This window comes from Papilio machaon, chromosome 3 (genome assembly GCF_912999745.1).
Source record: "Papilio machaon chromosome 3, ilPapMach1.1, whole genome shotgun sequence".
In the NCBI taxonomy this organism is placed as follows: Eukaryota; Metazoa; Arthropoda; class Insecta; order Lepidoptera; family Papilionidae; genus Papilio; species Papilio machaon.
This window is the reverse complement of record NC_059988.1, coordinates 6,871,572-6,892,994: the sequence shown is the minus strand read 5'-3', so window position 1 is coordinate 6,892,994 and position 21,423 is coordinate 6,871,572. Positions and strand designations below refer to the sequence as shown.

General features: G+C 33.9%; 1 protein-coding gene across 4 annotated transcripts in view; it reads left to right on the top strand.

The window, feature by feature from the left end:
• The window catches only part of LOC106710393 (formin-binding protein 1-like), a 53,742-nt gene that overhangs the window by 19,892 nt on the left and 12,427 nt on the right, over positions 1-21,423 (top strand). For all 4 annotated transcript variants that reach the window (XR_006756769.1, XM_045686316.1, XM_045686314.1 and 1 more), the window contains exons 2-3: positions 18,404-18,519; positions 19,937-19,987. Coding sequence is in view for 3 of the 4 variants with exons in the window: in XM_045686316.1 (XP_045542272.1) it covers positions 18,404-18,519; positions 19,937-19,987 (167 nt within the window). In the remaining variant the exon portion in view is untranslated. The remainder of the gene's footprint in view (positions 1-18,403; positions 18,520-19,936; positions 19,988-21,423) is intronic.

Genomic DNA, 21,423 nt, shown 5'->3' with positions numbered 1-21,423 from the left:
ATCCGGCAACGCGGCCGCGCCCGCATGCTTCAATTATTAAAAATGTCAAATTCATTCAAATGCAACCGGTTGGTATCCGCCACGGACGATATATACAATATTTGCACAGTAACCTTGCATTTAACGTAATATGGTATTTTCTCATTTTCCATTATATCTCCACTTGATTTTTTAGATCAACTTTGTCTGGGTTTTGTCACATCATTTGCGACTAGGTGGATTTTGAGTTGGCACTTTGGGAACACGAGTCTTTTCCTGACGTGACGACACAAACACCAGGTGTTGAATTTAATATAAAAGATTTAATTGCAATTGTTAGAAATGTTAAATTTCTTTCAATTTAATGTATCGAATATATCTTAACAAGACCTCTACAAAAGATAATTGAATACAATAAAGAATGAATGGAAGGGTAGATGTATACATTTATAGAGTTAGACATAACTTTATAGGAGAGATAATTTAAATAAACATAATAGATGAGATAAACTTCTCACTGTGGATTTCTGAAACCAAAATCGCTGTAAAAAACAAATTGTCATCCCTGTCATTACCTTTAATAAAACAGAAATAACAATATGTTTTAAACTGAGATTTTGGTCTCAGAAAGCTACGGCAAGTGGTACACTTTAGATGAAATGATAATTTCTTTTTCGATTCTACAAAGTCTAGGGTATACATATTTGAAAACTGACGAATCAACCATTCAAACAATTAGCCTTGTAATTCAATAAAATATTATGATTTTTCATATAGTCGGTAACGTTTGACTTAAGCGTACTCGTAGGTTAGTCAGAACAAAGTTATTTAATCATCGTTCTTAGAAAAATGTAGGCTTTTTGACGTCACGAAGTCGACAATTGGGACACGTCCCTTTTGGTCTAGACTTCTGATATTGATTACATTTGCTAAGTATTTTGTTCTCTGCATAAAAAGTATTACGAATACTTGGAATATATTATAATATTTTCATGCATGTTTTTCTTTTAATTGCACGATTTTATATGACTCTGACATATACAGTTAAATTGAACTTGATTTTACCCTAGTTTTATTTATGTTTTATAGCGTGCAACTTTCTCCTTGATGTAGATTAATAGATGTATTTAATGGTCAATAAATACGACTTTATATGTAGTTGACAAATAAGTGCACTAACCTCAATGAATAGATAACGAAATACTCAGAACATTTGAGTATACATTTGGAAAGTCCTAAATTAACTTATTCTTGTAAATCGGTTCTATAAATAAGGCTTAAGATTACTTTACTTTTTTTGTATAGGAACTTTATGGCAAGTTTGTTGATATCCTTTCCTATTGTTTTGTAGTTTAATAACCAACCAAGATTTCGTTTGTTCAAGATTGAATGAATGAAGCCAGGAATCGCAGGGACCCACAAAAAGAGAATATTTACCTTTCCTATGCATTCCCTCCTCCGTCAAATCCATTCCTCTTTCCCATCCTTTCCTTATGAAAAAGGATGGGAAGGGAAATTAGGCCTCCGGCTTTTAATTATTTCTAACGTTAATAGTTGTGTTTACGTAGGCGCGTGTATCCTCGCATCTACGCACTGTTATACATTGACTAACGGATTACTCATACATATTGTTTACTTTGAACGACCCATTACGTATGCTACGGTTTCTTTAAATAAATTGTACGTTTTTAAACTCAATGTTTACGAGAGGTCAAGTATCGCTGGTCGGTTATATGAACCTGGTCGTGTGTACGCATTTAGGCCGAGGCGATCGCGGACGGCCCCGTTTGGGTTAACGCTCCCGTGGGTCATCGGACAGACGCAGTTTCCTTCTTGATTGCATATCGAAATTGAATTTGTATTTTATGCAAGACAGTATTATCTGTTTCAAAGTGATTTGGAACTTACAATTAACTGCCACGCTCGTGTTTCTTTTAATGTTACTTAAGCAGAGCTTTAGTGTAGTGACATGATAACTCTGAGTGTAGGTGTAAGTGTAAAATTTAAAAGAGAGAGAGAGAGAGATTTGAAGAGGAGGATAATTTGATAGGTATCCTGGCAAATAAAAAATATTTAATTTTTCGGTATTTATCCCGTAATCTTCACCTTTGGAAACAACACAACATAGTAGTGAAATCGTCTATCTAATTATTGTTACCCTATATCAAGATTCTATGGTAACGTAAAATTTTATAGGTCAATTTCATCCTCTAGTATTTTTTTATAACGCTTGCGCCGATTAATGACAGCGTTTAAACACATATATATCGTTGTTCTTCGAATTTTATTATTCATAAAAGTAAAATTTTTGCGAGGGCTGTTAAAAATGGACTTTATATTCGTCACGATTATTGTAAACGAAAATAAACCTCGGATTGAGGTTTCTGTTCCGGTTGACGTCATTATCGTAATGTATAAGATGAATTTTCTATTTTGGAGAAAGCTTATGTTTTAAATTTTGTAATAATGTGTCATTTTTAACTTCTCCTCGTGCAGATTTTTCGTTCCACATACATTCTAAGGAACTGAATCAGTGACCAATTAACTTGTCTGTGTGCGGCAATACGTTACATTATTATGTCTTAAGTTTATTGAGTTATAGAGAGGCAGTGGGTAGATCTAATGTTTCCTAATAAGGATACGACAGCAGTTCAAGTCATCGATGCCCCGTTGCGTTTGTAATCTTGTAGGACCACCCACTATACTTGGGGGTGGCTAGTTAGTAGTTTTGATAATTGTCATCAGTCAGCGTCAATTTACAAAGTGTCGAAATTTAACTAATGTAATAGCAAATGAATTTGCTTAGTAATATTACAAAATCGGCGTTCACATTTTGCCAGTGACATTAATATCACACTGGCTGCACTAGGTCCGTTATTTTGTTTGAACACCAGCTAGGAAGGAATTAGATAAATATTTGAATGTGCTATGAATGCTGTTCAATAGATGTTTGACTTGTCACAATTACAAACAACGTAATGAATATAAGCAATTAACGCTATCGGATAGTATGGTGTATTTTAAGTATTAAAACTGTTAACACAATACTTACTGTTTAAGATGAAAAGAAATAGTTTTTTTATAAGCATTGTTTTGTTGTGTAACATGTACATATAAATTATAAAGAACTTTTTTTTTGTAATGAATAAACTAGAGCTTGATTACAATTCCAACAGAATATTATAACATTCGTATGAACTGTTACAATCACATTTGATACTGGCTTGTTAGAGAAATCTCTTCATATGATATGAATGTGCTACTTCATATTTAGTATTAAGACAGTCTTCAATGACTCGGTGTTACCTTTCTATCTGAAGTAGGGCGTCACGCATCACATGCTGTAGGTCAACCGTATACATATTTACACAACGATCCCCCCTAGTACGTCTCTGTATCTAGTCAAGTAAAATATATCTAATACTTTCCATGCATAATGTGCATAATATGCATACTGTTTTTTTATTGGCCCAACCGACTTGACAAAGATTAAACCTTAACGGTTGGTTTCTGAGACCAAAATCTCTTTATAAAACATATTGTCAAGCTAAACAGAGATAACAATATGTTTTATAAAGAGATTTTGGTCTCGGAAACCCACGGTAAGTTCTTTATCCTTTTTAATTAGTATTTTAATTTGTTATGTCTTATTAATCTGGAAAAAAATAGCTACCAAATCTTGTAAGATTATGTTTCAGATAGTTCATCTTGGTTTAGTAGTTGGCGTAAATATTTTTCTACCCTTATAATATAACCCCTAGGATTGCGTTGTTAATATATGTTTATATATATATATATATATATATATATATATATATTAATGCATATAAAAGTCGGTGCACCTGCCTCGAGCGCGCTGACCGGCGCGGCGTCTCTCGACTGTGAAATTATGCACATCTGCCTTGTTGTTACCTTCTCAGCGGTAAGTTCATGACATTTTTCCTTCCTCGCCTTTTTATTCACATTATTTTCGTTTCCCGCCAGTGTCATTATTTTTTCTCTTTTTTTTATTCCTGTTCCAAAGGCGGAGTTGTGTTTGTATTTTTTGTTGAGGCAACGTGCAGTGTTGTTAGAAATGTGCATAGTTTATTTCTATTTCGTGTTTTGTTTTTTACAATGTACGAAACATTACTAATAGCAAATGTTTTATTTAAAAGCAAGTATACGTAAAAAATCGGTGATTTTTAATATCATCGATAAAATTTAGTTAGGCGAATATCATGTAAGCCCTAACGGTAAGTTGTAAAAACATCTGCCAGCCAATTTGAATCAAAAAACGTAATCATTGATTGAATTAAAGTTAAAGACAAAACAACATACCCCATGCAAACAACGAAGGTATAAAGAACGACTGTAAAGAATAATACGTTATATTGTGCGGTCATAGTCACTCAAGTTTGGAGGGTTGATTTATGGCTATCCAATCAGTTTATATACAAGAACTGCGCTACATCGTTAAGTTTTTTTATTTTTATTTAGAACTATTAATTAAATTGGCATGTGCAATGTCAAGGTTTTTTTGGCAGGTTTATTTGCAAAACGTTAATCTGACGATAGATGGTAATGTTGTTTAGGTACGTGTATGGTCGACTTTACATGGTGATTATTCCAGGGTCGGACAAAGAGGTGTTGTGTGGCCGCCGGCGCCTGTCTGCCGCCGCTGCCAAATGCCCACCACTCGATGTTTATATCAGTACCTATGTATCGACTTTATTGACCAGCCGCGCTACTATTGGTTTATCATTAACTTCTGTATGGAGTATAGTTTTTTAAACCATTACGTGTTAATGAAAGTGTATTTGTGATTCGGTATTGTCTAACTGAATTTATGTAAGTTCATTTTGATATATTTTGTTTAGTCCCGAATGAGACAAATTCAGAGCTATCTAACTAGTTGCGCGATTTGAAAAATATGTCTTACTAGCTTTTACCCGCGACTCCGTCTGCGCGGAATAAAAAAAATGCACAAAGGATTAAAAAAGTTCCTATATCCGACTCCTAGTTTTAAGCTACCTCTCCATCAATTTTCAACTAAATCAGTTCGACCGATCTTGAGTTATAAATAGTGTAACTAACACGACTTTCTTTTATATATATAGATAAGACAGTTTTATATTAAAATGTTGTCACTATGGCCATGACCTAGAGTTCTCTACCTCTAGCATTTATGACACACGTTTTCAGATTGGTAGAGTCTATTTACATATTACATTCAGAATTTACAAACAAATGCTATCCGAGGGATAGATATTATTTTGATTTACCTATAATAACATGCTAAATTTTCGATACGATTATTTAGAAACATTCGTAGGACATATCTATAACAATAACATTTGACAACTCATAAAATGATAATTGCACGGCGGATATGATAGTTTTCGTTGATTTAGAAAATTATAGTTGATGGTTTTAAAATCGGCCTCATGGTGGTATATATGACATTTTACCATGAACAAACATTAGAGAAAACAACATTTCTTGTGTATTTGATCCGTCAAATTAAAAAGAATAACTTTCGAGCCAGTAAAGCGTGACTGTCTGTAACGACTTTAAACTGGTCCATTCTGTTATATTAATTTGCGCGATAAAAAGAATTCACACCGTGATATATTCTCGTAATTCGCTTACGTTTACTTTCCAGTGCGGTGTATGCGCGCATTTTTCCACGAGAAAGCGGAAACGCGCGTGTCTCAACAATGCTCACAAGTCGGCGCAGGCATTTTGTGATCCGCTATTGTATATTATTCTAAGAACAAACGACAAACGATCCTCTTTCTACCTACGTCTTGTTACACTTCATGTATACACTCACTCTTGCTAATAATATACATATATATGTAGATAGATAGGAATTTACTAAGAACTGGGGCTCACTAAACGAAATTTAATTTATAATTTTACCAGTCATTTGCAATGTAACCCTCATACACGCCCACTAACATAAGTAATATGTCTCTAGTCCTTTTGCGGGCAAAGGAGAAAATTGCGAACTGCGAATTTATGTAGTTTTATGAGTTCTTCAAAGGTTCGATATTCGATTCTAAAATTCGTATTGGAAAATTTCATCCAGACAAGCAATTAAAACTGGAAACGACACAATTTGAAGGAGACAAACTATATTGCAGAAAGGGTGAATTATTATTTTTTTGAAGTGGAAAAAATATCACACAGTTTTGCTATATTTCAAGAGAGTCTACCATGAAAAATTAAAAATAAAATCGTATTAATTACTACAACATTTTATTAATTATATTGTAGTCATTGTTACCACTTCTAGTAGGAATATAAATATTTATAACTCACTTGTGATGTATTTCTTTGTCAAGATAGTTAAAGTTCGCTAAGTTTCGCCACTTGTTACTTCACCCTTGCTCAGCGGAAGTTGTTCCTTGGGGCCAATAATCCAATCACGCATCCCTGCGTCGCACCCCATCGAAGCGATTGCCATTGAACCCCATTCGAGTCCCATCGAACCTGCGGAGAACACAACACTTGGTACTGCTATTCAAGCTTTTGTTTCCTACAACTTTGATGTTTTACTCATAAACATACAATATGTTTACAGAGCACATTAACTTGATTACTTTTTTTTGTATTTCAATACTTTATTTGAAGTTAAAATGTAAAATAAACAAAAGTTATAAATGCTAGTTAAATCTATGCGTGTTTATACCTCTTAACGTTTTGTGTAATTATAAAACAGCACTTTAAGTAAAATATTTTAACTTTCTTTCCGACATTATATTCGCGTCTTTTTCAAAATCTGAATTATTTTTTATTTTTCCGTCGTGTGCAACCTATATGAATTAGTCTTCAAAAAATAACAAGAAATTCTCCCGGGTCTTTCGTTTCGTTGACTTCGAAATATTTTCTTGACGTCTTCGATCTAGTTTTCTAAAAAAAGTTGACCCCAGCACGTCCTACGTATTTCGGTTGGCTAAACATATTGTAATATTAAAACGAAATCTTAGAATATGCCCGAGTCTTTGTTCGGTTTGAAGTAGAATCGAGGGTGTACAATAGCAGGTATGGCTGAGTAATAGGAACAAGACATTCGTCGAATTATGGTTACAGAAACGTGCATAATTTGTGGTTCGCTTAGCAAGTTGTTAAAGGCGCTGTTATCTTCTTACACCCTGTTAATTTTTAACTTCAAATTCAAACTCAGAATTTTGACAGTTTTGTTACGTTTTTATGCTTTTGTTTTAAAATGTTGCACGTATTTTTCAGGTTATTGTGATTTATTGTTGCTATAATTACTTAGTTTTTAAGTATATATACTTATTTAAAAATAATGTGAAGTATAGCTTATTCCACTCAAGTAGAGTTGGCGACTGGCAGGCGGCCGGCCGTATAAATGAAGTCAAACAACATTAAGATATACCATAATGTTTTGGCTTCATTTTTAAACCTTCCGTGCCGACCACACGTGAATGGAATAAAGCTATATGATGAGAGATGACACGTATTTTTCACGTTATGTTGCAAATAAAGCAGAATATACTATGAAGTAATTATTTATGCTGTAGGACTCTCGTGAGAGATTGTTACAATGTTGAAAGGCTTTAATTTTGAAAAAAATCTCACAATTCATTTTATGGCATCCTTTAATTTGTCAGGGTAGGTGACAGGATACACAAGCTCTGTTATAGTTTTTACAATGGAGTTTAACAAAAGAGGTTTTTTTATTGTTGGGAGGGCGGTCAACAATGTGTTAGCCCTTTCGTTAGTTTCCTGTCGTAATCATAGCCTTGATAAAAACGCTTAAGCTTTTTTTATCGAGGCTATGACATCCTTTTTAATTACTTTTTTATGGCGGATGAAGACATCTATGATTTTAACAAATTTTAGTGTTTGAAATTTAAAATTTAGAGCATCCATAAATCAAAGTGATCTATTTTCTAGAATAAAAAATGATCGTAATTTAAATAATTTTTATGTTACTCGACTTTTAATATTGGTGTTATAATTATTAAAATTCCATATAATAAAACTCGACTTTACATAAACAGCACATTTAAACTGGCAATTCCCAGCAAATGGATGGTAAGAAGATTTTTTATTTGCAAATAGCGCGTCGACATTTCAACAATTGCAACTTGTTATAGAAGCGTTGCGTTGGTTAAGGCTCGCGGTTTTAACGAGGACCCGTTGAAAGCGTCACTGGAATTGTTCGTTGACAGTAGAGTACGCTTGGCAATTTTTTTTAAACTTTTATTAAACGTTGTACTTATGTTAGAAATTTGAACGCATTTGAAATGTTGTGTTATTTTTTTTTTTCATAAAACTACCTTAGGCACCATATCCCTAATTTAAATGATCAATAATCTTGTTTAAACCGCTAATATTGAATCACTTGGCAGCATTTTTGTACACTTGATACTTAAAAAGTCCACGGGTAATATTACAAAACCTCATGTCGTTACCTTGATTTTGAGAGCAGGGCGTGAGAAATAATAACACGGCACTTGTATTGATCGATACATCAAATTGGTATTATAAGATTCAAACTTTAACGCGGATCGTGGTTAGCTGCAAAAGCATGTATACGCAGGTGAGTATTGCTGGTGGAGGAAAGTGCGCGCTACCTCGATATTAAGCCAGAGCGATCGAGCCCTCATTAAGTTTGCATCACCGTATCAAAGTCGATCAAGTACCCAAAGTATTACTTGTGTAACATAGCATTATGCAACGTATGGCCACCGGTCCTCATATGGTGTTCTTGATACATACAACTTTCACTTGTTACATATAATGTTATCAATACGTTGCCAATACACGTATCATGTGTACATAAACAACCTTGTGTGTGAAATACAAATATTTTGACTTGAAAAATATTTTAAAAAACATCTGCAACATTCAGGGTCGGTAATTGGTCACTAAGGTAGTTCATTAGGGTAGACTTGGTAAGAGTGTATTAGTTACTATAACTCTGAGTACGGCAGCTACACTCTGTTTTCACTTATCTATAGTTATTCAGTTAATTCAATAATAGCAAATTAAAATCTTACGCGCTAATGAATGTATTGTCATGTAATTTATTTAGGATAATAAAGAGAAAGCTTTTTGTAAGGGGGTGGTTTCAATTACACGTTTGTTTGTAGTTTTACATTGCCTCAAAACGCTTCACAATAGTGTTGTTATAAAAATTGCTCGTTTTTTTAAAATGAGGTGTGTTATTACAAAGAAAACGTAACGATAACATGTGTTATGATATAACGGTGTGTATCATCGTAATACGAATATTATTTTTATCATTCAATCCCAAAAAACCTTATGATACATTTTGCGAACGAGCTGTGACCTCTGTTGGTCACATTTCTTTTTATCGATTTATCTGAAAAGATGTGAGGTCGAATTCATTCTCACAATAATTGATTACTAAATTATTCATTCATTTTCAACATTGTAAGTTTTTAATCCAAACTCTCCTTTTTTCTTTTAATATAAACACGATAATTTTGGCTGTTTGTAATCCGGGTAACTGAATTGCACATAAAAATGTAAATCGTAGCTTATAACATACGGTGGCATGTCCTGACTACACTTTCTATACGCGCGAGAGTCACTTTCCATCAATTTCCACTCAACCATTGCATTCATGTCGTGAACCCTTGTTAAGAAATCGAATCGTGGATGTATATACTTCATACTTATTGACACACGCCCCCCATCTCTTTGCTTGTTGAATTTAATGGTTCACTATCGGCACGTGTCTCTTCTGCATTCAGAAAGGAAAAATAATTGACATTAAATATTTTAAAATGTCAATCGGCATACCTATACTGTGTAGGTATACTCGAAATGAACGTACTTTAACTTATGTAACAGTATTTTAAACAATTTCTGTAAAAGGTTAAACTATAAAGCTTAGTATATTATGTCGATCGCAGATTGTTCAGAAATTGTATTAAGAGATTTTTTATACGAATCTTAAATGCTTTAATTGTTCATACTTTTGTCGTAAGCACGTATAGAATTTCGCTATTTCAGAAGGTTTTTTCTAAGAGAATGTTAATGAATTTCAGTTTTATAAAAAAAAATATTCACTTTAAAAATGAGGTGTTTGTAGTAAAAATATTATAAGCCTTATTTTGTAAAAACACGCCATAGTTGTGGTGAAACGAGCGTTGGATGCGATTTTTGCGTAAAATAAGGCACGCTCTGAATAAAATCCTGGCAACTTGTGTGTTTTCCGTTGTATTTTGCTGTACTATTATTATAAATATGAACATAACGTCACGCTAGACAAAACCCAAGGAAAAAATACTCATTTTTGCAATATTTTGCGGATATTAAGGACAGAGAAATGACGACGGGGTTGATCTTTAGTAATAATGAAAAAGATGGTTCAATGTAATTTTACTAATATTTCTTCTACGAATATTGAGGCTAAGTATTCGTAAGACAATATAGTGCAGGTGGAAAAACAATCATTAATTGATTGATTCTCAGTGAGGGTTTGAGTCACGCGGGGTGAGGTGGCGCAGATAAGGGTGCGTTACCCTAGCCGCAAACACCCGACACCCTATGACGTCATTGCATTTCGTGACTCATACCTGCCACTTAAAATACGATCGTTGCATGTACAAGTTGCATTTACCATTTATTGGTTTGGTTTATACAAGCGATCTATAAAAAGCCCTTTGGACTACAGACGGGGTAGAAAGGGACGGTAATAGTTGCTAACGGTTCGTTTTTGTTTGGTTTCTAACAATAAATATGAGGACCCGAATTTTTTTACTGACGACCATCTAGAAAATATAAACACACCTGTCGATGGGACGATGCTAGAGCTATTTAAAATACGATCTACTATAGCCTAAATTCTAAATCAAAACAGGATTGACTTATTAACTATTTAATGTATTATTAATAGCACCCTTCTTTTAGGTAATGAGATAAGTCTTACCTTGGATGATAATAACGTTAAAGTTATTTTTTATTTTGTTAAACTTATTGTGATTTGAACCTAAGTACATCCTGTCGTTAGCGCATACATCTTGGGAGAAAAATTAATACAATGGATATTCGGTGCATGGGACGCGATTGTCAAAGGCCGATGAATTAAAAATATCCGATTTACCATGAAGTTACGGTGTATGTCTTAATTAACCATCGGCTGTCACTGTCTTAATCCATGTACGAATACGTACAGTAATTCCTCATAATCTGTTTGTGAAAATAGATATAACAATATATTTTTATACACGTTTTTTAGCAGTGAAAACCCACGGTTAGTCATTGTTTTCGATATTTATCGTCACGCCTACTCGTATGTTAATTAACAAATATTAATTTTGCTGTATCGATGACGTCTTTCTTGCAATTAACAAGGAAAACGTGTGATTTGATGGTGTTTATACTGTACAGAATTTAGTATGGCGCATTTTTGTAATATGACGGCTAAAAATCATGGTACTTAAATATATTAAGTATAATAGAGCTGTAAAAGAAAACCTTCTTTGTTTTATTTAATGAGAAATTCTTATATATTTTAAAATGTATCTCTTTTTCGCTAATTTCTTATCTTGAAATTTGATCCCATGTGATTATTTCTTGATATGACAAACATACAAAGGTTTATTAATTTGAATTAATTAATCCATTTGAATAACTGATAAATTAACAACAAGTTTAAGATGCTTTGTTCGTAACGGTCCTGTCATTTCGCGGTTGGTTGATATTTTATCGTTTTGTCACGTCCGTGATAACTACACTGGCGTGTTATTTCCACGACATTTTAATTGAAATGATACTTAGCACGAACTATGTTATCATAACGAGTTTATATCATTTAACAGATGATAACGGAGAATGTACTAATGTTAATAATTTTGTTTTACATCTGGTTAGATGTGTTTATGATAGAACTGCGTTTTACTGATCATAAGTGTTGACAAATACAGTATAATACATGCAATTATACATATGTATTGTATATAAATTATTTGCAAATATTGTACACCACACCTTCAAACTTAGTCATTCTTATCATTTACTACCTCTGTCTTCGCTCTATTTGTGCAACAATGTGCGCTCACTATTCAATAAATTATTCATAAATGTAAATGTAGTTTAAGAATAAAAAAACAAAACAAAATTATACGCTGTTCAAGTAAACATGTTTACAAATACGCGAATCCTTGAATTCGATCAGGTTAAGTAAGTTGATATCAAGTGCTTGAGCATTGTCTGATTGTGAGTAATGAGTGATAATTAGCAAAAGGCCGGGGCGTTCCTCCCACGTGAGTCACACTGCAACAGAGTTCCGTCGTGTACCGTGATGGGTCATCGGGTCCGAACGGAAGTAGAATGAAACGACACACGATATTGCCACTTTATTGTATTTGATATGCGAATGGTAAATGTTGCCACCAATTGAAAGGGATCTGTTAACGCGGAAGCAAATCAGACTTGTATTGGTGGTGATGGCCGGTAATCTGTGAGAAACCGGTTGTGCCGATTTATATTTCACAATACTACTCCGTGTAAGATAACGTTTTGTGCGTGGGGTTTATAATCTTGAAATCTCATGATTATTATTTTTTTTCGATTGGGACACAATTTACGTTAAACTCTGTAACGTTTTTTAAGCAGTTGTAATACCTAGCTGACATTACCCGATTGTTGTTAATTTGTGTCGAATAATTTTAATTTTATGTTACAAGATCTTGTTTACAGTATGTTTCGTTTTACAGTTATAGTTTTACAAAAGCAAATAAACAATAAAGTTGAAATTTTAAGGAGAAATCCGAAGTGAACTTTTCAATACATTATGTATGCTTTTTATATCTTAATAAATTCAATACGATATGAGAAAAACTTTGCATAAAAGATCAAATTTAAAGTACTCAGTACACATCTGTAGAGATATAAGACAAAGAAGTAAGTTGTGAGAAAAACTTTGAAAATAATTATTTTGCCAACAAATAAAATTAAAGGGTAGGTTATTGAACGAACAATTCATTCCTAAATCTAATGAATGAAAACCGGACCGACATGTACTGATATACTGTGAACTATTTGTTGTGTGTACATACCAACTAAATATACAATAGAAACAAACAAGGCGTTATTAACTGATGCTTTATTGTCAGACTTAAATAATTTTCCGATAGGTCTTTGTGTTTGACATTGGCATTCAGGTGATACGCTCGGAGTCGGACGTTAGTGCCAAGGTCGACAGCTCGCTACTGCCCAATAGCGTTCCGTTAGACATCCATTTGTTATGAAGCGGAAAAATATAAAAAAAAAAGATTTGTACTTGTACGATCCTTGTGTATGTAGGAGGAAAAAATTTGTATACATGTTGTGCAGCGAAAATGAAGTAACTCGTGTTTTACGTTAGGAAAAAATGCAGTTTTGGCTTATATTATGGAAAGGAGACAATTAAATAGTGTAAACTAGCATGGTATGTTACTTCAAGTAGTTTGCTGCAATAACACCTTCATATCGATTGATTCAAAGACAAGAGGATCCTAGTCTACTCGTATCTTGTGTTAATAATGCATAATGTTATATATTATTCGTTGTGCTCAAAACACTTTGAATACTTTGTAAGTAATAGATAGTAAATGGCAGAGACCAAATATGAAAAAAGAAACACGTTTAAATTAAAAAATATGACAAACATACAAAATAGTCCTGTTATTTAAATATTTCCCTTGACGTTTATAAGACATTAATATTGCTGTTTTTAATTTAACTTCAATGTATAACCTAGTTCTATTTGCATAACAGCATTAAAATTTTGGACGCGTGTCCAACATTTGTAGACCAAATGTTAGTGCGTTCGTTGACCTGCCCAATGTGCCAAATTGTGACGTCACTCGAAATGTATTTCGCAACACATTAATTTGTTCTATCAAACATTACATTGTCGGTATTACATTCAATTTAAGCTTCATTTCATATACCACTTAGAAAGATTTTAGAGTCACATCTGTTTGTTTTTTTATATCTAAAAGTGGCAAACGAGCGAACGGCCACCTGGATTCGCCGAAATAGCGAGGCGCTCGTTGCCCATTGATTGGACTTATTTCCAATTCCGTCATTAAATTCGCGTTTTATTTATAACAGATAAATTTATTTGTTCTCCGATCAAACGGAAACGAAAATTTGTGTGAAAAGTTCAAGGATGTACCTACATGTAGTTTCGTTCAAACACGTACCAAAATACTCTTAGAAATAATAAGAAGTAAATAGTCTGTCTGGACTTTCAATATAAGATTATTACATTTCTTAGAATACTAATAGCGCCAGGATATGTTACTTGTGTAAAGTAACATTATTGTTATCATTTCATTAAGTCGTGGTCCACCTGCCGATGACACAGTTAGCCGGCCGGCTTATTGTCTAACGTCCGCACGCCTCAAGCTATCGGACTGACGCACATAACCTACGACAATTGAACACATTCTATCATTGTTCGCTTTTGCGCCTCGCCCTTTTGTAACACGTCGTATGATCAGAATAGCCCTCCCGGGGCATATTAATATGTTCAGTCATGCCTAATTCAGTTCATATGCGCCTAGAGAGTCTACGATCATAAATGTTCTAATGTAAGTTATTTATTTTATGAAACAACTTAGACGTCCTAATTCCTTTATCAAGAAAGAAAAGCTGTTTGATCGCTGTGTGACTTGTATTACGTCAATTCAAATCATTGGAACAACATCGAACAACATGCTTGTTATTCAGATTTGGAGACGGATCGTAACAACAGTCTGGCCTTCGACGTGACTCATATTAAAATTAATATGTGAATTTACATTTAAAACCTTTCCATCGAGCCCTTATTTGGATGGTTATATCATTACATTGCGACACGATTCAACCGAAAGTAATTCGGAAGCGTTACTAGAATTGTATCACGTACGAAACGTCAATACATTCGTATTCCAATAATTAGGCAAGGTAAACGAAGACCTTACACGTGTCGGTAACCGCGTGTGCCTCGCCTCGCATACTGATGTACCGATGCCGCGAACAATCCGTGAGCGCATTCCATGCGCCGTGCGCCGTACCGCCTTCACCCATTGTCTACGCAAATCATGTCGCACTCGTATGAATATCACAACATCGCGACGACCATGTCACGAAGGCCTCTACGTTATTAAACATCAAAAGACTGAATGCTCTGAATTTAGTGGCTATCAATGTCCTAAGATGGTGACTTTTTGTTTGAACATCAAATAACCTACCTCGAAAGCTTCTCTTCTGGACAACTTTTTCGCATAGCCATAAACTAGTGTTATAAACTCTCCATCTACTAGAATGTGAAAAATAACATCAGATCTACGTATGACAACCCAACTAGGGTTATTTCATTTGCGAAAACTTGTTCAGTTTTTTTTACGTTTTAATGACATCTTGGTTCGTTTTATATCTTAGAAGATGTCTGCGTTGGATACTTAAGTTAGTCATAACTTATTTTCGTAGCAAAGTACTCGGCGCCTTAACGACTCTTAGAATAGCTCCTGCATGATGACGAGTTATTGCTCCGCGTACCGCGTTGGATATTGCGGTGGTATCACCAGTCCAGTTCTCCCACGCCACCGCTGGCTCTCTCATCGCGGCGTCCCACCGCCGTCGACCAGGTTAACGAACCGTGCCACGGCTGTATGCCACACCATACGACGCGCGTATCAAAACGTTGTAATATTTCTGCCTTTCTCTACTTAAACACTTTATTAAGTATAACTGTAAATTTCAATACAATAAAAGCGTTTAATCGTCTTTATATGCGATAGGTATGTATCCGTCGATATATCCGTGTCGCCGCACGTCTCAACAAATTGAATGATAGTATTTGATTGCCATCGAAAGTTTACTATTCAATAGATTGTTGTATTCGCGCTGATTCATTCATGACTTTCAATTTTTTTTGATAAAAAAGATGACCGTTGTATTTTAAATTCACAGATAAATAACTAGTCGTGCGTAATAATCAAAATTTATTGAAAAAACTGAATTGATGAGGTTACAAAAAGCACACGAACGTGTATGTATGTGTAGTGTATCGTAACGTTTTTGTTTATGTGGTCTTTCTTCAAATATGTAGATTGATGTGGTTACCTTTATCACCGAAGTCTTAACGAGTTTTTAATTATCAATTGGTTACAAGTCGATATGGAATTAAAATGTAGAAAAGCTGTCGTTACTTCTGTTATGTAGTGGTGGTAACCTATAATGTCAATTCCAGTATGCTATCATAGAATTTCTATGTACATCTATAGTTCATTGAACAATCATAAAAGAAGGCCCTATGATAATCGGTTAACAATGCATTCGGATGTACATTGTGCACCGCGCCAGCTCTATCTCGGGTCGGTGTTCGTGTCAAACGACAAAGTGGTCATTCCATCATTGTTACTACGAATTGGACATCGCATATTTCTGCAACAAAGTTTATTTTGTTTTATAGGAAGTTTGTTTTTGTTAGAGATAGATACCATTTTGTCGTCCTGTTAACTGAGGGTTGGCAGAGGTTATATATATCTAAAATTCATGCAACTAAACATGGTTGTATGTTTCCAGTACTCTTAATTCCACCTTAGTATCAATCTTGTAGGTATAATATGTTTGCTTAGGAAAATCATCATTGCTATTTTAACCATTATTTATAAAGGTTAAAGCATTATTTAAACTTTGTTTTAAAACGCTGAGTCCCAGTGATGTAAAGGAGTTTGTTGCAGCGACGGAAAATTTGGTTTGAATCACTAATGTTTGTTTTCAAGTCTGAGTGTGTTGTATATATTTCGTGACCTTGACATATTATAGTTATTCACAATCTTAACAGGAAGGCAAGAAGTTATCGGTGTTTTTTTGTACAAACTTTTAAATTACGTTGAAAATATCACTAGATTGATAACGACCTTGTTTGAGTGATTGTATTACGACTATAAAAAAATTATTGCCAAATCATCAAAATAATTCAATGCAATTAATCTTTATATAACCGTAGATGAAAGACGATGATTTTATTCTTTTATAATTTTATAATGTTTCGCAACATGTTTTCATAAAGAAAATGTATTAATAGTATAAAATGAGCGCTGTATTTCTTGATTACACCTCATTCAGTTACAGTTTGGAGCAGCCGATAGGGCGTCTAAATTTAGACTCCGGATGTTGAGGTTTCTTAAACGAGGTATGATTTAGATTCGCACAGATTGAAAACAGGAACATATATCTATTATAAATTAATAACCTCATAACATAACATTATTAAAGTTTGTGTATACAAGATTTCTGGTGGAATTCGTTCGGTTTTTACTAAGAACTTGTTTTAGTGTCTCACTTATTGGTAATTTAACTAATGTAATTAGTCTCAATATGTCAGTCAATGCGCGCAATAAATGCGTCGATGTCGTACGTATAAGGTATTTCGGACATCATTTGAACGTTAACGTTTACGACCCCCTAAATTTAATGTTACTTAAATCACCTTGCTTTATACGCGTCTACGCTTGTTGATTTAGTGTTTAAGGATGTGTAATCTAGAAACTGTTTAACTAATCACACAGTTTACAAGCCATCTAAGCACGAAATGCACACAAATTTTGCAACAAATTTAACCTCATTCTGAGACTTCTTCTTTTAATTTACTACCTTGGTGATTGTTAGTAGCATCTCGACTAGTTTGTCGGTTAGGACAACGACACAGGAACCTACTTCTGGTTTGAACGGACGGGACGTATTAGAGATAACAGGTCAATTGTCGCCCCCGCAATGCTAGGCGCCGAAAATACGCTACATAGCAACTTATCATTCTAACAGCAAACTTGAATTGTTGTGCTTTCACATTAATATCATAAATGATCATGGTATTATAAAATTTCGATAGTTGATTGATGTCCGTATATTCTGGAAAGTCCCAGACGAATCCTAGACGGTATTTAACATTGACTTATCTCACAAGCTATGAATAAATTATAATAATATTAAATGTTGTTATTCTACCGATCTATTAGAATGTGATGTGTTTTCGTTTTCTGTAATAACAAGCGTTCGTAGTTCGTTTCTATCTCCGTCTCGCGCGTATTATTATACGTCTCAAAATATATAAAGGCAAGATTTTGCCCGCGACTCGTCTGCGCAAATAAAAAAAACTTAAGGAGTAGCCTATCTGTTCTTCCAGACTATGTTCTACATCTGTACCAAATTTCCTCAAGATCCTTTAAGCCGTTCCGGAGATACCTACAAACAAATATCCATCCAGCCATTAAAATTTTCGCATTTGTAATATTTGTAAGATTCAAAGTGCTACTAAATACGCTCGGAAGTAACCGACTTGACGGCTAAACATAGCTGTCCGCTTACAGCTTTCCGCTACTGACCTCGTATCTCAGCCCGGTTTCCTCTGCTATACATTTTGACACATGTATTAATTGTACTGTTTGTTTGTTCGCAGGATCAGTATGATAACTTAGCCGCCCACACGCACAAGGGAATCGAGTTCCTAGACAAATATGGTAACTTTGTAAAGGACCGATGCGCTATAGAGCTCGAGTATGCAGGAAAACTCAGGTAAACAATTAAGTCTGCATTTTATATGTTATTTATTTTTAACTCTTTGTAGTAGCGAGATAATTATCCTGTATCTAAATCTATTTCTCATATAAATTTGAGGTCTTTACTTATTTATTTATAAGTATTTTGTCAGTTTGAACCCACGGTAAGAAACAATGGGTTTTTTGTTAGCAAGTAAACAATGTAAATTATATTTTGCATATGTGTGGTTGTTGGTTTGCCGCTAAAATGTGCGCCAAATATATGTTTTCCTCTATTAGTATTAATAGAACGATCTGCGAAATGTATTTTATTTGCATTATTACGGCTGCATGCAGTTTTTGTGTTTGAGTACAAATTTTTACACAAATCGTATAGCTGTTTTATTATTTAGCGAATGATCGAGAATAATGCTAAATATATAGACTCTTTTGGAAACAGGATTTATATACAGGAAAGGTCATTCTATTGAATTATTTTTGATATTATTAATCAGTTGAATAAAATTTAATTTTCTATAGTATTAAAAAAATTAAATTTATTTATCATTGGCTCCCAAAAATAATTAATAATATATTTTAGTCAACGTGAAATTAAAATTCTTCCGATACTCGTTGTACAAAATGTAGTCCACATTTTACATAACCTGAACACCCAATAAACTTTCTTTTTACATACTTCAAAATATGCAAGCACAAAGACGAGCACTCTTGTTTTACAAGACAGGGCCTATCTTGCAAGATCTAAGAGTTTCAATATCGGGAATTTACATGATTGCACTTGAAATCTTTTTTGAATATAGGGTCAAGGGGGTGCTTTATACTTCTTCAGCAGTTTGTTAACCTATAGTCTGATACAGGTAAATTTTTTGCCAACAAAATCTTTAAAAGACTTAGTTTTTTTATTTTAAAAAACTGCAGAAAAAACATAAGACTCTTGGGATTTAACATCTTATTAGTTTTTTCGGCTTTGTAAGAAGACCGATGTATATTACGCATTTTTTCACAACCAATTATAAAAGTAAAAGTCTTAACATAACTTTTATTGACCCCACACGTACTGTTTGCGTAATCCAAGAAAACAATAGGCTCAAATAAGGCTGATAGAAAGATTTGTACAAGAGTTGTAATGTATTACATAAATATATTAAAAGGATTACGGTATATGTTATAAACAAGTCGTATAGCAGCGCGGGGAGTGTCGTAACTTGCTTGTCGAAAGTTCACTTTCACTACTTTATTTTGCGCTGTTTATTGAATACGAGATGCGAGAGATTTTTCACTAAATTGTACCATTCGAAATTGTTCCGTACACTGTCTCTATGAATGTTAAGCAATATGGAAATTAAATTTGTTTATTTACGCAATCATTTCTCTTTTTGTAAGTACCATATTATGTTATTTTTCGTCTTATCGATTTTGTTTTCTGTTTACAGGAGGCTCGTCAAAAGTTATCAACCCAAAAGAAAAGAAGAAGATGAATACCAGTAAGTTTTATCATGTTTATTAAGCTTTTCCTTTCTCCTTCTTACATATATTATATACGATGACGTTTTATTATGTCTCGGTAGTTCAAAACGATATTATATTGAGTTTATGGGACCCTTATTTCTTAGAACATGTCAGAAAAGGTACTTAAGTACTTCGCTGTTATATATGAAGTCATAATATGTACCGGACATACACAGTGTTTTCCATTTTAAATCCATTTTAAAAATCTTGTTAACTGTTTAAGTGGATGTCTAGATATAAGCGCATCAACGGACAGACAGGAAGTATGCGTTTAAAGCTAATAATATACAGTCGAACCTGGATAAGCGAGAGTCCAAAGGACCATCGAGTTTTCTCGCTTATAGAGGTTGTTTCTAATCCGAGTTTCTCTCTTATGAAAGTTGTCCATCGGGACTGTTGAATGATTCTCGCTCTTGCTTGTTCCTTGTTTATCCAGGTTTGACTGTAGTTATGGTAAATCTTATAAAATCTTAACAGTTCATTAGGAAAACTGAATCTATGTGGTTGTAATCTTTCTGCATATAAATAAATAATTACATGTCTATCTGGTGATAATAAAGTATAGTGATAAGATGTTAAGTTTCAATTAAATTTTTTGTGTAATTTTGGATTTAATGATTCAAGCTGGACGATGACACATCGTGTCATTGCTTTTGTGACAAAGGAGTCTTCGTTATATTTAGCTATCGCTGCTAACATTGGAGCGGGAAAGGGCTATTTATCAATGATTTAGATGTTGCTCGTTACTTGTTCCATTCAAGAAATAATAAAAAACAATAGTCTCGTCTTTCCGCTGCAGTTCTTCGGAAAGTGAGTGGAGTGATAGTGATTCATGTCTACAATGAGTTTATTCTACTAATTTTAATGTTTTGTCCGGCGTTTGACTCAATACATTTTATTAGATACAAAGAAGTATTATGTGTACGTTTAAAGTGATAGCTTTCTTCAAATCACACAAACAAATCCGCAATGTAATTAATTCTGTAAGTAAAGATTTACTGTCACACTCAAAGTTTAGTTTTTTACTCAGTGTAGTTTTAGTGAAAGAAACTTTACATCTTCTAATATATAAAATTCTCGTGTCACAGTTTTCGTTGCCATACTCCTCCGAAACGGCTTGACCGATTCTCATGAAATTTTGTGAGCATGTTGAGTAGGTCTGAGAATCGGCCAACATCTATTTTTCATACCCCCCCCCCCATTTTTTAACTGCGCACGGACGGAGTCGCGGGCGACAGCTAGTTAAGGTATATAAATAACTATTTAAAGACTATGAATGTGGTAGTTAAACTTCATATTTAATTAGTTTTGCTGAAGAGTAATTAGATATATGCAGTTGCTGTCTAATGAACTAGCAAGTTTACGGGATTACTGTCTTTCCTGGTTAGAACTTGTTATGGTTTAATGGGCT